The 17,399-nt window shown below is 44.2% G+C and overlaps 2 protein-coding genes across 3 annotated transcripts; both read left to right on the top strand.

Moving 5' to 3' along the window:
- The first annotated feature begins 539 nt into the window (after positions 1 to 539).
- Positions 540 to 2,466, top strand: LOC109738207 (protein OCTOPUS). The gene has a single exon (XM_020297304.4). The coding sequence runs from the start codon at positions 657 to 659 to the stop codon at positions 2,271 to 2,273; it is 1,617 nt and encodes a 538-aa protein (XP_020152893.1). The 5' UTR covers positions 540 to 656; the 3' UTR covers positions 2,274 to 2,466.
- A 5,217-nt stretch (positions 2,467 to 7,683) lies between these two features.
- LOC109738208 (E3 SUMO-protein ligase SIZ2) lies at positions 7,684 to 16,703 on the top strand. Of its 2 annotated transcripts, XM_020297307.4 has the most exons (17): positions 7,684 to 7,995; positions 8,392 to 8,457; positions 9,101 to 9,181; positions 9,446 to 9,494; positions 9,593 to 9,671; positions 9,779 to 9,938; positions 10,254 to 10,387; positions 10,529 to 10,597; positions 10,721 to 10,808; positions 11,062 to 11,137; positions 11,784 to 11,857; positions 12,002 to 12,109; positions 14,002 to 14,163; positions 14,533 to 14,637; positions 14,717 to 14,797; positions 14,890 to 15,826; positions 16,105 to 16,703. In XM_020297307.4, exons 6-17 carry the CDS (start codon positions 9,930 to 9,932, stop codon positions 16,221 to 16,223), a joined length of 1,962 nt encoding a protein of 653 aa, XP_020152896.1. In that variant the 5' UTR covers positions 7,684 to 7,995; positions 8,392 to 8,457; positions 9,101 to 9,181; positions 9,446 to 9,494; positions 9,593 to 9,671; positions 9,779 to 9,929; the 3' UTR covers positions 16,224 to 16,703. The 2 variants fall into 2 exon arrangements, with proteins under 2 accessions (XP_020152896.1, XP_020152895.1); XM_020297306.3 differs by lacking the exon at positions 8,392 to 8,457 and having other exon boundaries at positions 7,717 to 7,995.
- Positions 16,704 to 17,399: the final 696 nt, after the last annotated feature.

Here is a 17,399-nt window from a genome sequence, read left to right on the forward strand (position 1 = left end):
ATGTATAAGTTCAACACTGAAACAAAGATGAGAATTTAGGGTTAGAAAAGATTGATAGATAGTGTGATGTGTTAAACCTCGGCTAGTTCGTTGATTCGAGCCGGAAGAATTGACAAGTGGAGCTGGACGCACCGCCGCCGTATGAATCAGATCAAGGTAAGGAGAGCAGAGGCGATTGGGTGGCAAAGGGGAGCGGCATGCGCACTAATCCCACGTACGAGATCTTCTACCGGAGAACACAGCGGCCAGGCGGTGAGATTAGAGCTAACAGCCCAATCTGGCCACTAGTGGGCTCCATATGGGCCTTTTTTTTTCCTTTTTCCAAAGTTCACGTTGTGGAGATAGGGGGGGCCTACTACGTGTGACATGAGATCGTTGTTCGCTCGATGGTTAGGGGGGCCCAGGCCCCTGCTCGTCCCCCCGCTCCGCGACTGACTATACCCCAACTTACACCTCTCATGTGATGATTTAGTCCCAGGTCAATCACAGCTCTACAATTGGCAGCCAGGTGGCTGGACGGGTCAGCACATGCACTTTTGCAGAAACCCCCCTGTTGTTTTCTTTAATCAACCCGCACTCAGCGTCTGAACCAACTAACCAGGATCGGCACGAACGGCGGCCCGTGCGCGTGGCCAGCATGGCGCGCGGCGCGATGAATGAAGCGGCAGCGCTGGTCGTGCGACGTGCGCGGGCGCAGCACGCTCTGGGCGCTCTTCCACCAGGACGACCGCGAGCGCGTCCGCGACGGCACAGCCTTCGACGCGTTCCCCGTCTCGTCCTCCGCCGCGGCCGCGGCGCTCCCCACCGAATTCCACCAGCTGCCGTCGGCTCGACCGTGCGTCCCAGAGATCTTCTTGGAGGACGAGATCGTTATGGCCGAGAGCTCTGACGAGATAACTCCGGTGGTGGAGCTCGTCTTGGTTGTCGACACCTCAGGAGAGATGGAAACCGAAGCTTATGGGTCCGGGGAGGTCAAGGCCATGAAGGATCACATAGATCTCGAATCTTCGCAGCCCAAGAAGCCGCCGCCCATGGACCTGAAGGAGATCGCCGGGAGCTTCCGGCTCGCTGCTTCGGTCTTCAGCAAGAAGTGGCACAAGTGGAGGCGCAAGCAGAAGCTCAAGAAGGAGGAGGCGGCCGGCAGCAAGGCAGTGGCCGCAGCAATGCCGCCGTCGGAGAAGCCATCCAAGCCCTCCTTCCTTCAGCGGAGCCGCCTTCATGGGGAGGCAGGCTCGGAGTTCGCGGGAGGCCGTCGTTCGTGCGACACGGACCCAAGATTCTCCCTTGATGCTGGCCGCATGTCTGTCGACGATGTAGGTCTATCCTGGGGCGGGCCCCGCGCGTCCTGGGACGGCTACCTCTTCGGCGCCGGCGCCGGCATCGGCCTTGGCCGAGCGCCTCCGCCGCTGTCACGGCTCCCGCCCATCCTCTCCGCGCTCGAGGACTCACCTGCCGGCGTGGTGGAACGCTCCGACGGCCAAATTCCTGTGGAAGATGACTCGCAGCCCGAGCCCGACGGCGACGCCAATACCCCCGGAGGCTCGGCGCAGACGCGAGACTACTACATGGACACGCCGAGCCGGAGGCGCCGGAGCCTGGAGCGGTCAGGCTCCGTGCTGACAAGGTCGTTCGAAGTGCCCGACCCAAAGTCAGCCCTTGCAGCGGCCGCCATCACCAATGCCACGGTGTCCCCGCTGACCGGCAACTCAGAGTTCTACCACTTCCACCATGCCGAAGACCTGCTCGACCAACGGTTCAGCTCAAACTCTCTCGTCGAAGACTTCCCGGTGACCCTAGACGCCGCGTTCCCGGGCCCTGCCAAGAAGCCACGGCGTCTAGGCAAGGCGTGGAGCTTCTGGGGCTTCATACACCGCCGGGGCAGCCCGTCCGACGCCGCGGACCGCGCGTTCTCGGAGCCGTGGCCGGAGCTGCGCGTCCGCGGGTACAGCAACGCCGGGATGCAGAGGTGCAACAGCAACGCCAGCGCGCGCAGCTCGTTCAGCAGCAACAGCGCCGGCCTGGGCAGCTCGCGGCGCTGCTTCGACGACGGCCACGGCAGCGTCAAGCGGCGACAGGAAGACCAATGCGTGCTGGAGCGGAACCGCAGCGCTCGGTACTCGCCGGGGCACCACGCCGACAACGGCATGCTGCGGTTCTACCTGACCCCGCTGCGGAGCGCCAGCGGCCGGCGCGGCGCCACCGGGCTGCCGGCCAACGGCGGCCGGCACCTGCGGTCGCAGTCGTTCGCGAGGAGCATGCTCCGGCTGTACTGAGGCGTGGCATCTCGTTTCACCTGACCAGTAGCTCGGCACTCCGGTCGAGTTGTTTCTTTGCAGCAGTAGTAGTGATTAAGGCTTAGTAGTATGATTAAGGTCTGATTAAGGGCAATGGTATAGTCATAAATCCTTTTATTACATGCTTGTGTAGGTTTGGATGGAACGGAACGAGGTTTATCTCATGTGATCACTTGCTTGCCTCGTGCTGTTCTTCTGCCATTGCTTCCGTTCGTCGTCGGTAGCTGGTGGAATTCGGTGGGGAGCGCCGCGGCCGCGGCGAAGGACGAGACAGGGAACGCGCCGAAGGCCGTGCCGTCGCGGACGCGCTCGCGGTCGTCCTGGTGGAAGTGCGTCCAGAGCGTGCTGCGCCCGCGCACATCGCACGACCAGCAGCTGCCGCTTCATCCATCGCGCCGCGCGCCATGCTGGCCACGCGCACGGGCCACCGTTGGTGCCGATCCTGGTCAGTTGGTTCAGACGCTGAGTGCGGGTTGATTAAAGAAAACGACAGGAGGGTTTCTGCAAAAGTGTGTGCGCTGACCGGTCCAGCCACATGGCTGCCAATTGTAGAGCTGTAATTGGTCTGGGACTAAATCATCACATGAGGTGCAAGTTGAGGTATGGTGGGGTCAAATTTTACAAGTTTGAGACTGAATCATCACATTCTGTGCAAGTTAGGGTACCTGAAGTGCTATTACCTCTTTTTTTTTGTTTCTGTCCCTGCGTATGGGTCGGTCGACTGCCTTGGGTCGTAATTGATGTGCACAGATCGTCAGATCCAGCTGCCAAACTGCAGTAGTCGTTTTTCACAAACCAGACGGAAATATTACGGTGGTGATTTCCAGTCTAGGGCAAAGCCTACGAGACGTTTTTTTTTTTTGATAATTTGAGATGTATAGCAAATCATGCTACACCAATAAAAAAGATGAGACCAACCCAAGGGCTAACTCTCATGCTACACCAATAACAAGATGCACTTACTGTATGCTGTGCAGCCCAGCAGCCAGATAGTATTTGCTACAGCTACATACAGCCCAAATACTAGATTTGCCCCATGTCATTTTATTCTTTTTTTTTAGAAAATCACCAAGCTTTATTACTAACAGTCCATATAGTGTGGGATACAAACCGGATCGTGGGGTGATGCCCCAATTTTCATGAATGCGAATGCTTGACTAAATCGGCCTCAAAGTTAGTCGTCCGACTTTCGGAACGAAAATTACAATTAAAATGCAAAGCTCTCAACTTGATCTCCTCAATGATCATCCCGTATATGCCACTCCTACCCTTCAGAATGTCATGCACATCCTTGAACCCATGTAACACCAGGGAGGAAGAGCCTAGATAATTACCAGCATCGTCATAATTACTGCTGAACCACCAGTGCCGTCCGTTGAAACTCCAGCGTCCACATGCGATAATGCAAATCCATGTGGGGGCGCCAACAACCGAGCAGAGCCATCTTTCCTAGCGCTCGTCGCTCCAGTTCGCCCAAAACTCATGTCATTTTATCTGGAAAGCCTCAGCGTCAGATTGCTGGGGATTCACAGGAAGCGTACCCCAACCAACGTAAGTTGGGCCCGCCCATTAGCTGTCCATTTTATATTAGTCTTTCTTTTTTTTTCCTTTTTCCACAAAAAAGTTGTTTCATTTACCGGGTTTTCTTTAGGCTTTTCCCTTTTCTACCTTTCTTTTTTACTAGTTTTCTTCGGTTTTTCGTTTTCACTTTCTTTCTTCCAAGAAAAACAGAAGTTCAAAAAATGTCCTTGTTTTTTAAAAAAAATCACCAATTCAAAAAAAATGTCTGTGATTAAAAAAAAGGAATTCAAAAAATGCTCGCACTTTTCAGAAAATGTTCCCATTTCAAAAATTTGTTCACAATTTCAAAAAATGTCCGGAAATTCAAAAATGTTCGTGTTTATTTCAGATTGTTAAATAAATTCAAAAATATTCATGTTTTAAAACATTGTTTGAGAATTAAAAAAATGGGGTTTTAAAAAAATGTTCAGAATCTTTAATAATTTCAAAATGTGTTTCTTTAAATATGGTATAAGAGTTAAAAAGCCATTTTGTTTCAAAAAATGATTGATTTTCCAAAAACATGTTCACAAAAATTTCAAAATGCAGTGCTACAGTAGGTCTGCTACAAGAACTGTTTCACTAGATTACCCCACTAAATCGGGCTCAACATGGATGGACTAGTTCGGTGCAGTACATGTGTGCGAATACGTGCGTCACAGAAAACTGGTTTGCTACAGTGCTTGCGAGTGCGAGTGGGTAGGCCTTGGTGAGGTGCCCCCTATGCGCTCCCCAGCTATATGACGCATAGAGCGTCATATTGGGTGTCCTATTTGATCTTTCGCCAAAGGGAGAAGACCCCCCCCCCCCTTCCTCCTCCCTGACTTGGCTTTCCGGGTGTAAGGATGCAAGCGAACGACATCCCCATGCCCGCATCTGTCGGCGTAGCAAAAATTGTTTAATCCTCATTGCTTTATTTACCTTGTTTGTTTAAATTTATTATTTGCAGGCGGGCGTGGACATGCGGACGCCGTCTTCTAGCATTCCTGCCCGAGTGCGTTGCTCACATGAGCCTTCTCCACGGACCAGGAAGGAAGCTCCCCGCGGACTAGCTACATGGACGATTAGCATTCCATGTTCAGGAAAACTTGTGTGTGTTTTGACATTGTGCAATCGCATGATGCTCACATATACATATATACCCTCACTCATAAGAACGTACTGATGCACACCTTACCCTATGAGCACCTTTGAGATACTGAGCCGGCTCAAAACATCTTGAGATTGTCGAAGTCATCATGGCGCCTCGTATATATGTACATACAATACCCCGTGCGTTATTACATGAATTTGTGCATTTAAAAATAAAGTTCAAACATTTTCAAAATAAATCATGTGTTCACGCATTATGAATTGGTTGCATAAAAAGTGTTCGCATATTCTTACAAAAATGTTTGTATAACTTCAAAAAATGGTAACCCATTTTTTAAAGCATTTGTGCATTTAAAATAAAGTCAAACATTTTCAAAATAAATAACTTATTTTCAAAAAGTGTTTGTACTTAAAAAAAGAAAATAAAAATGCAAACAGGAAAAAAGGAAATATAAAAAAGGAACACACACATATATGTATAATAAAATGTACTAATTTAATTAAAAACGATAAAAGTGAACAAAAGGAAAAGGTATAAAGAGAAGAAACGAGAAGAAGAAAAAATAAAAATAAAAGAAAACTGACCCCGGCCCCGCGCTGGAAGCGAGCGTTCTGTACAGAAAAATTTAGCGTATTTGCCCGACCCAATTCAGGGTGCCGTGTAGCGCGAGTGGGCACCGGAACTCACAATAGGCGAGACATAGCATCTGTATAGCTTCCCGGCACGCAGGAGCATTTGTAGAAGAGCCGCGGTGGTTTCTTTCTTGATTCTTTCATAAAAAGTGTTCGCATATTCTTACAAAAATGTTTGTATAACTTCACCCATTTTTTGAAAGCATTTGTGCGTTTACAAATAAAGTTCAAACATTTTCAAAATATATCATGCATTTTCAAAAAGTGTTTGTACTTTTTTGAAAAAAGAGGAAAATAAAAATGCATACAGGAAAAAAGGAAATATAAAAAAGGAACACACACATATATGTATAATAAAAATACCAATTTAATTAAAAAGATAAAAGTGACCGAAAAGAAAAGGTAATAAAGAGAAGAAACGAAAAGAAGAAACATAAAAATGAAAGAAAACTGACCCCGGCCCCGCGCTGGAAGCGAGCGTTCTATACAGAAATATTCAGCGTACGTGTAGGCAAGTGGGCGCTGGATCTCACAATAGTCGAGACATAGCATCCGTATTCCCCGCAAAAAAAAAAAAAAGACATAGCATCGCTTCCCGGCGCGCAGGAGGTTGCAGTTCTAGAAGAGCAGAAAAGAGCCACGGTGGTTTCTTTCTTGATTCTTTTGTTTGGATTTCTTACTTCGATTTTTCCATTGATTCCTTGTGTATGTGTACTGTAGCACGACCCACTACATGCGCGCTTTGTCCTGTGCCACAGGGAAGCATAAGTGAAGCACATGCATATTATCACGGGGAGTACAAGTTAGTTGCTAACTTGTGCTTCAAAAAATATTTGTCGGAACATATCACCATTTGATATGTTTCAAATTTTCCGACGATCCTAAAATCTTGATCATGACACATAAGCAAAGTTAGATGTAACGTAACACCCTATTTAATGAGGAAAGAGAGAGTTATCATATCTTAATCTAGATATAGCTCTTAGCATAAAAACCAAGACAAGTCATTCTTTTCCTCACACGAAACATGTTAAATAAGAACTCTTTTAGATATGACAACAAGATATAGAAGTAATGCATTGGACGAGCTATATCTAAATACATACTTAATGCATATAATGTAGCTTAAAATATAATGCATTGGGACTGACACTAGTGTCAATTGATTAAAAGTAAAAGAAAATAGTGACTATATGAAGAAGGCTTAAACACATGTGAGCACACACATTAAGAGCAAATGACATGTATATTTTTTGAACTACAGATGATACCCCGCACGTTGTTGTGGGAACTGTTTGAAATAATTTCATTGAGATTTGTTTGTAGGAAACATTGGTTTTTTGACTAACAATATGGGAACTGAAACTAACATACCCCCCCCCCCCCCGCGCGTCCTATAATATAAGAGCGTTTTTGGCACTACTGTACTGCCAAAAACGCTCAGTAGTGCCAAAAACGTTCTTATTATGGGCGGAGGCCGGAGGAAGTAATTTATTGCATTTGATTATTCTATAGTCAAAGAATATTTAATTAAATATGAGTAGCATGCATGGTGCATGTTAATGTAGGTCTTTCCCATGATGATGGCATGATGAGATGACATAGTTGCATGTTAAGAGAATTGGAGTTAGTGGGAATCAATTATTTTGGTACATATGATTAGATGTTATCTCACACATTGGTGCACGAATGTTTTGCAATATATTTAGATATATTTGGTTGTATGAAACAATGAGATTTGGATAATAATATAAAAAATATTATTTTTATTTACTGTATATGGTTGTAAAGTATTTATGAATATAAGAAGCATAATACAAAAAAAGCTAATCATGAGAGCTACGCCAAGTTCACAACAAGATGTTGACATTACTGGTTGTTTTTCACTAAAAAAAGACATTACTGGTTCTGGTTGTTTTTTTTTTTTTGAGGGGAGGTTCTGGTTGTTTTCATACGTGACGGATGTCTACGATAAGTCATACGCCATATGTAACGGAAGTTACTCCAAAGACTCATAATCAAAGTCCCTTAAAAAAGACCCTAATCAAAGTCGGATTTGTCGCTTAAACCAGGGGACAGAGCATTAAGATTCGCGCCAGTCCTCGGTAGGGTACACGCGTCCCGTCCAGATCTCGTCGTAGGTTTCTCCCCTCGGTCGTCGTCATCACCCGAAGAGAAGAGGAGGAGAAAAGAGAGCAGCCAGGCCGCCACGCCCGCGAGCCGCCGCACACCAACGGAGCGGAGCGCCCCTCCTCCTCCGGCCGCCGCGATTCTTCTAGCCTCCTCCAATTCTCCGCCGCCGCTCCTCCCTTCACTCTGCCGGCCTCGCGTAGGGCGTCATCGCATTGGATTCCCCCGGGCCAGAGCCGCCATGGAGCCGGAGTCCGCCGACGATGCGGCGCTCGCCGGTTGCAAGGTATCCGCATCTCTTCGCATATCCCTCCATGCCTCATACTTTTGCGATTCCATCCGGACGTGTTCCGCGGTGGATGCCCGCTTCTACTCTGCACGACGGCGACCTCAATCTGGTGACGGTTCTAATTCTACGGCCCTCCTCCGGCGACCCCCTCCCATCATAACCTAGTAGAACTCTGACGAGCCGTCTTATTAGTTTCATATCCCTACCGCTTAATAGGTTTCTGTTTAGCCGATTAGGGACAGGGAAACTCTTGATTGATCGTCGCTTGACAATTCCCTTCTGTAACCTGAACCAGCTTTACTTACCAAGCCTGGCTACTAGGCTCATACATATAACTGCTTAAAATTAGGCCGCAGCTGCGCATCTTACATCGTTACAAGTTGTTTTCTGTAGAGATTGCAATTTGGGATTCGACACTGCTGACGCCCAAGCTGACATGCCCTGCTAACATTTTGCTAGGTGCTGAAACTCCTCACAGTTAGTATTTCTTAGTCTTCTTGCGTTGCTTGTTTCCGCAAAACTAGCTGATTTCTTTATCTGTTTGCCATTCTCTTGCACTGGCACTGTTTACATTGCTCGGCAACTTCGCTTCAGTAAGATTGTTCGGAGGGATGCATTTAGTAACCAAGTTTTAGATCGGAATTCGATTGCTAAATGTCATTGCTGCATCACCTTCACTTTAGTGGTGCTTAATATCTGTATATTGTAGTTGATAGCTACTAGGTGCTCTTATTCAAGCATTCGACAACAGTCCAGAACTGTCGTTATATTACACTATACCATGCCCTTACTCATGTATTGTATACAGGATAGCAGCGGCATCGATAGTTCTGCCCTCAGCTCCTCGCGTCATCTGATAAAACTTGTTTCTTGTTTGCATCACTATGTATAATCAATTGGAGTGGTCTATATGGAAATTTCATCATTTTTTGTATTAGTTCTTTTATGTTGTCAAGATGCCCCTGTTACGAAGTAGATCTTTCAAGTGATTATCTTATTTAGCACCCCTTTTCATGTATGTGTTAGTCTTGTCCTAAAGGAATAGACCTGCGTGGCTCATTCATCTGTTTTATGTCGCTGATAGCTAAATGCTTTGTTGCAGGACAAGTTGAAGCACTTCCGAATAAAAGAGCTAAAAGATGTCCTGCATCTGCTTGGACTTTCAAAGCAAGGAAAGAAGCAGGTTTGTTCAATGCAATTTCGTATATCTACATGAATACATTCTACAAATATAAATTCTACTTATTGCTTTACTTTACAAGTTTACATCACTTGCTCAAATGTTTCAATCTTCCCTTTACTTTTTGGGAACAAATAATCGATTGGATTGTCAAGTCGTCCTTACCAATACCGTAACATCTTTCGGAACTAATTAACTTCTCTGTGCCTTTTCGTTATTTACTTCTAAGCCATTTTTTGTTTTTCTGATTTTGCTTTACAATTCCAGGAATTGGTGGATAAAATCTTAACAATACTATCTGATCAACAAGATCAAGGTGCATTGTTTTTTGTCTTTCTTCTTCCAAAAATGGCCCTTTTATACTAGTGTTTGTCTAAAGGTACAAGAGGAATAACTTTCGTATTGTTCTTGCAGTATCACAACTGAATGGCTTAACAAAGAAACCGGCGGTTGAAAAAGAAACCGTGTTGAAAATAGTTGATGAAACCTTTAGGTGAGGTTACATTTGTTCACATATTGACCTTGTGTTTGTATTATTTGGATTGACTCCTACTGTGTTTTGTCATACACTCATACTGTCTGTTTTTGCTTACTATCTAGGAAACTGCACAGTCCTGCAAATTCTGCTGCAGCCTCACCAAATCAGATTGATTCAGGACAAAGTGTAAAGCCTAAAAAAAAGTTAAATGGTTCTGCTCAAAAGGATGTCAATGTCCGTTGTCCTTGTGGTAGCTCCATCGCCAATGGATCCATGATAAAGGTATAGTTTTCGTCACACACATGACTACTTGACAGTTTGATTGTTTTTTCATTTTCTCCAACCAATGCAGTAAGCCCACAATCTGTTTTTCAGTCTCCTTGATTATGCAGATTGTATATTGAATCATTAAATCAGTTTATCTACATTCTGAAACTTCAAAGCAGTGATTTGTTCTTATATTCTAAAACCCCCAAACTTTATTTGTTTTGGAACACAGAACTTATTTTATTATGAATATCATGTGTTTTATGAAACTGGCAGTTATGTTCTTGATAGGTTCTGTTTGTTTCCACCTAACTTGCTTGGCCCTTTCAGTGTGATAATCCACAATGCAATGTCTGGCAACATGTTGGTTGTGTTATCATATCCGAGAAGTCTGCAGAGAGTGTTCCTCAGGAATTACCTTCCAGCTTCTACTGTGACATCTGTCGAATAAATAAGGCCGATCCGTAAGTTCTTCAAAACTTTCATGTAATATCAAACTCATCTTTTGTTCTGCCTGCTTGCCTTTTCAACATTTAAGACTGAGAACATTATATTAATATTAAATGACCGGCTGTTTTAACATAGTTTCCTTCTATAACTTGCAGTTTCTGGGTCACTATCAATCATCCATTACTTCCAACATCAATAGCTCCTTCCAAAATAGCGACTGATGGGTGAGTTATGCATTGAATATTATTAACACTCACTTGGTCGGTGCAAAAATTGATGAATTAAACTGAACCATGACATTCTGAAATTTGCATAGTTTTTGTGTGTGATTCTTTTCTATGGTCCAGGTCATATACTATACAGTATCTCGAGAAAACCTTTCCATTATCAAGAGCTAATAGGGAAATGCTACAGAAAGCCGAATATGACATTCAGGTTCTTTTTCGTTTCCTTCTTCATTTCCTTGAAGTATTAGGTTTGTCCAGTATCATCCTTCAATAAGTGTTTCTTTGGTCGTGCATTATTAAGAAATGCCAGATTGTAATTCAATGATTTGGCTGTGACTTGTGAGTATAGTTATGGTCACTGTATGCTATTTCCAGTCATCTTATGCCATACTAGAGACTATCAGACCACTGTGTATGCATTGTTGACATTAAGTTTCTTTGCACCACTTATCTTCTTGCAGGTTTGGTGTATCCTTCTTGATGACCAAGTTCCTTTCAGGATGCAATGGCCTTTACACTCAGATATGCAAATTAATGGTAATATGCATTGGCCTACTAGATAACATCCTTTGATATAGATCTATAGAAAATTGTTTATTTAGCTTAAAGGACACATACTCAAGTTCATTGCACAGGTTTGGTTTCTTATGAGTCATGTAATCTACAAGTATCCATGGAAGATGCATCTTTAACATTTGCCTTATTGTTATACTTGGTGCACACACTGACACTGTTCCCCGCCATGCACCTGATTGAAGGACGGGCTTCATATTTGCCTTCCAAACTAATATTTGGCTGTTAAAATGAGTTCATGTTTGCATGGTGATTTACTTTCCTAGGTTTATGTGGTGTGACCAAAGCTAGATGTAGCTTGTGCTTGGTTGCTGCGCCGAATACCATTTGTCATCTTGTGTTGCATTCCCTTGTCCGATTACGAGCAATATGTGTGTGCACGTCTATATGCATGTTAATCCTGTTAGCTTCCCGGTCCTGCTTCAAAAATGCCTCTTTCTCCTCTCCTTTAGGATAGAGCCTGGTTGGATTCTCTTGTATAGTTGTATCTCTGCTTTAGTCCCAGCCTCCTACTCCCCCCACCCCCTGCGGGTATTCTCTTACTACTGTTCTATTAATTTCAATCATCATAGATCTGATTCATATTAGCAGTTCTTTTTCTCCCCCTCAGGTGTTCAAGTCAGGGTTGTTAATCGGCAACCTACACAGCAGTTAGGGGCCAATGGTAGAGATGATGGTCCTGTAGTAAGTCTTGTTGCCATGGAGCATGCTCTCTCTTATTCTTGCTTTTGAATGATTTGTCAAATACCTATTATATTCTTTAGTTGATTATTAGTTACATTTTCTGTATGGATGTTTGTTGATCCTACTCATCATTTCTCTTTGCAGTTAACGGAATATTGCAAAGAAGGACCTAATAAAATTGTTCTATCTAGAAGTGACTCCCGCATGTTCTCTTTGGGTGTTAGAATTGCCAAGAGGAGGTCTCTGCAAGAGGTAACTTTTATGTATATTGTGTCACAAAAGGCGTTTCCACATTTCCATTGTCAAGACTGCTTACTATTAGATTGTTCATTTCATGAAGCATGTTTTTCTTCACCTTTTCCATAAATGCTGAATATGTTCTATTTCTCCCTCACCTTGTCTTTCAATGTTTAGGACATCTATTTGGTGATCGTGCATGCATGCAGTGTAGTGTGATTGATTCCAATAGGACTCTCTCCCCCTGTTGGAACACGGATCTCGCCCCCGTGCACCAAACACCTGTATCTTTCCTGCCACACTATTGTATCTCTGTCTCTAGTTCTGCCTCCACTCCGGCACCGTCCATCACTGGCGTGGGGCGGTGCCACCGGAGAAGCTAAGAAACATCAATTTTTTGGCTAGGTGTTCTACAATTTTCAACTATCAACACTCATTTTTCTTCTCAAATGAATATCAACTTATAACTTCAAAAACTGGAGCTTTCAACTCCATGAACACCCAACTCCCAGCCCAGTGAACACCAACTTCACTTACAAAAGCAGTAACTTCCTACTCGAGGAATACCAATTTCTGACTCAACTAGTCGCATCCAACTTGATGAAACCAACCTCTTAACTTAAAAAACACAGTAGATCCAAGAACGGCAGGGGGTGGAGCACACTGCTCCTAAATCGTGGTGTGAGTGACCCTCATTGAGGCGGCAGTGGGTGGGTGCTTTCATATCGGCGAGAAAATTGTTTATCTATGGATCCATATTGCGGGTGCCCAGCGCGAGAGGCGATTGGGGAGCGGCCCAGCAGGTTAGGGGCATATGACGGTGGGGACAATGATCCAGAGCCTTCGTGTGTGGTACTTGCAAAGGTATGGCGTGAGTTGGGCTGGTGGCCTGGTTGTTGGAGATAAGGTAGAAAGAAAATGGAAAGTACAAACCTGTGTCCATGGGAGAAAAACGTGTTGTTTCTGTCTGGCTGGGTGGGTGTGTTTGAAATTGATCACCACAGTGACCATGCGCCAATTTATGATGTTCGTAATGTTTTTTTTTGAGCCGGAATACTCTTTATTCCGTTAACCAGAACGGCCAGCCAAGTCGCTGGCAATCAATGCATGAACAAGGTCTGGCGCTCCATCCGGCCACAAGGCTGAGGATGCATGGCCCATTCGTGCACCGTGAGCAGCTAGAGAATCTGCTACCTTATTACAGCCCCTTGGGCAAAGAACAATCTCAAAAAAAGAAAAGTTTAAACGAGCAAGAACTTTAATCTCTCGGAAGATGACACCTATGGCAGAGTGATCCTGGGCCGTTCCTTTAATCGCCTGCACGAGCGTTGTGGAATCCGTCTCGACAATCACCGACACCATACCCAACTGTCGTGCAGCTTGCAAACTCTTCAGACATGCCACGGCTTAAGAATGCAACGGGTTCAGTAAATAGGGTATGTTACCTGCACCCGCGGCAATAGCCTGACCACTTTTATCTCTGATGATGAAACCAAAACCCCCATTTGAATTATCCTGTGAAGCACTCCAATCAACATTTATTCTGAGTAAATCATCAGCTGGTGGTTCCCACCTCTGCTCCCACTTAGTCTGCTTAGTATCCTTTACTTCCCTCAGGTTAGTACAATCAATCAGGCTTGTTTGGATTCGGTGGCACACACTATCTGTAGATCGTCCCTACAAGTGGAACTCCACTGTATTCGGGAGGATAGCTATTTTATGCGATGAAGATGGCGCAAAAGTACTAAAATAAAATTGTCTGTGATGGAATGTTCCTTATAACAGTTGGTTCCTGGCCATGATTTCTGATTTATCTCAAGCTATGTTGTTAAAAATATTTTTTCTTTCCAAACTCCAGGACTGTGATTTACGGTTCTGTTCCTTTCATATAATTTGATAATGGGCAGGTCCTAAATTTGGTGCCGAAGGAACATGATGGCGAGAAGTTTGATCATGCCCTTGCTCGTGTGCGGCGTTGTGTTGGTGGTGGAGCTGAGGCAGATAATGCTGACAGTGATAGTGATATTGAGGTTGTGGCTGACAGGGTCTCTGTGAATCTCCGATGTCCGGTAATTACTCTGCCCATTACTGAGAATGTTTAGATGCGTAGATATTTGCTGATACTTGATCTGATATATCTGTTGCATCTGACCTCATGTCCATTGAATACCGAATATTGCATTTGCCACCTGATGGCCTGACATTATTTTATGTGTGAGCCATGACACCCAACGCTTAAATTTATTCTTCGAAAATTATCATACGTACTTTATATCATAATTGTCAACCCAGATGCTATTCAACAATCCCATAATGGCAATATGGTATTGTATGATCCATAGTATATTTTGCACTCCTTGACACAAAGTTAGCCATTATGTCTTTGTATGCTAGGTTCTGTAATATGTGCCTTCCTGAAAGCTAATTTATCTTGACAGATGACTGGTTCAAGGATTAAGATAGCTGGCAGGTTTAAACCCTGTGTCCACATGGGTTGCTTTGATTTAGAAGCTTTTGTGGAACTTAATCAACGTTCACGGAAGGTCTGGCTGTTTTTCGTAAATTGACCAATTATTCTCTTTCCCTTCTTTGCCTAATAAAACTACATGTTCCTGTCTGCAGTGGCAATGCCCAATTTGCCTGAAGAATTATTCTCTGGACGACATAATCATTGACCCATATTTCAACTGGATCACTTCACTGGTGAGTTCATAGTGGAAATGATGTACATGTTCAAGTCTACATTAGTCCATTATGCATTATTTTGACGACACTGTTGCATTTTGGTGGTCCAGATCCAAAGCTGTGAAGATGATGTATCTGAAATTGATGTCAAGCCTGATGGTTCCTGGAGAGTTAAGGGTGGAGCTGAACTGAAGGATCTTACGCGGTGGCATTTACCAGATGGTGCTCTCTCTGTAGCCACCAACATAGGGTCCAAGATCAACACGAGTATTGTAAAGCATGAGATTAAAGAGGAGTCTCTGTCTGACCAGCTGGGCTCCCGTATCAAGTTGGGAATTAGAAAAAACAACAACGGCAAGTGGGAAATTACGAAGAGAGGGGATGTTAACTCGACACAATCTTCTGATGGTGACCACGCAGAGCACTTTAAAAATGGAAACTTTATTACTCCTACAAGCAATAATGATCATGAGGACACTGAAGATTTGGAACCAGGACAATATGATTACCCTATGAGCAATGTACATGATCTTGATTCTTCTCCTATAGACGAACATGTCCCTGCAGTATCAAGAGAGCAAGATATAATAGTTCTGAGCGACTCTGATGATGATAACGTCACGGTGTTGTCTCCTAATGCTTTGAATTCCAGCTCAGCAGATGACACTGGAGTTCCATTTACACCCAATCCACCTGAAACTAAAGGAACGTCTGAGGAACAACCTGGAGGTGGTCTAGATGAGGCTTCATATCTTATGTTCAGCGAAGATTTTGATGATCTGGGACAACTCTCATTTTGGCAGTATCCTTCAAATCCCCAGGATCATCCTGGCTTACAGTTGACAAATAATTTAGGTGAAGTGCAAAACAATACTGCCAACCATCAACCTCTGCATGAGCCAGTAGCAGCAGCAGCAAACCTACTGGAACATGGACATAATAATTGCATTGATGAAAGCCAAGCATCGATTGCAAGTAATTGCGTTACTGCCAAGAAAGCGTCTCAGAAAAGGAGGAACCCTGAGGATGAAATAACAGCTTTAGATGGTAAGGCACCGAAATTAACCCTTCTGATTTCTACAGTTTTATTATTTGTGATTTCTCCATCCATCACAACTCACTCTAGATACTCCCTTAGGGGACTAGAATTGAAGTATGGTTGCTGCTCCTACTATTGTTGTTAGATCAAACTATTTAGCAAAATGTTAACATGTTAGTGTAAGTTACTTGATAGTTCCATTTGGTGTGAACACAGTGATTTCCCTTGTATAATTACACTTCTACATTTTCACAGGTAGACTTAATATTTGATTCCTCGTGTGCAGCTTCAGCTATGGATGATGACTTGCCTGGGGAGAGACCTGGTGGTCCTTTGTCACCGGCTCGGCAGCAAAGGTCAGTTCGACCAAGATTGGTACTAGCAATCGACTCAGACTCTGAATAGCAGTCTATGTTGTCCATTGTCTGGCGTGAGGTGTACAATGTACACTGTCTCCGTGGAATGATCACTGAAGTTCAGTTTGTGATCCTTTGGTCCGTCTGGGCGCTATCTGATTAGTTTGTGATCCGTTCTTCCGTCTTGCCTATCTTGAGAGGAGGAGGAACGCAGTGGCCAGTGGCATCTATAATTCAAGTAGTCCTGGGAGCTGCAAGGAAGAGGCATTAAAAAAAAGAAAACTGGAGCTGGATCTCGTAGGCCCTATAATCTAGCCAAGAGTGTAAAGACATCCATTGTGTAGGCAATTTTGTTTTTATAGCAATAGCATAGCAGGAACTACAAATGGCAGTTGATGTACATATGGTTGATTGGTTTTCCATTCATTCAAGTGTTAGTCCTGATAGCTGAAAGAAGAGGGATGATGTCCCGTATTTTAACTCTTATAAGGTGCATTTCATCTTTGTTTGAGCCTCAGCTCAGGCCCGATTTCTATAGCCTAAATGACTGCCTTTTATATTAATAGGACGGAGGGAGTAGTTTCTGTCATCAAGGTGTCCTGAACCTAGATTTTCGTTGCATGCTCTTTTGGACCGTTGTGTTGTGCTCTTCCGAGATTGAAGTGCAGGTGCTCAGAAAGTCGCAGGCCTTCAGGTTGAAGATCCTACTATTCCTCTCTTTCCAGGTCATCCACCATATGGTCATGCAAAGCGAAGGGAACTCCTGTCGACGCTGCACAGGAAGTATCTCCAAGGTTTGCAACCATCACTCTGTTAAGCTAGCCATGTTGAATCCAGGCCTCAAGTCGAAAGAGTATTTATATTTTGTCAGAAAGAAACCCCATATGCCAGCAGCGTAAGGGCAAGTGCCAAACAGATGCACAGCTGATTCAACTCCAATATTGCATAGGGGGCAGACTGGGTTGTGGGACCATTTGCGCTTAGCAAGGTTGTCAGCCGTAAGGCTGGCCACAGTGAGGGTAACATAAGTAGTATCATGCACTTGGGACTCGCAAACATGCTTATGTGGTAGGCAATTAAAGAAGAGAGATGGTTATAGTAACATAGGTAGATACCGTAATATAATAAATGTGATGCTACTATGTGTCATGCATGATAATAAATGAGATCGCCTATGATACTATGCATTATAGAGGTAGTAACATAGACTAGTAACATATGCATG

The sequence above is a fragment of the Aegilops tauschii genome, chromosome 5, assembly GCF_002575655.3.
Source record: "Aegilops tauschii subsp. strangulata cultivar AL8/78 chromosome 5, Aet v6.0, whole genome shotgun sequence".
In the NCBI taxonomy this organism is placed as follows: Eukaryota; Viridiplantae; Streptophyta; class Magnoliopsida; order Poales; family Poaceae; genus Aegilops; species Aegilops tauschii.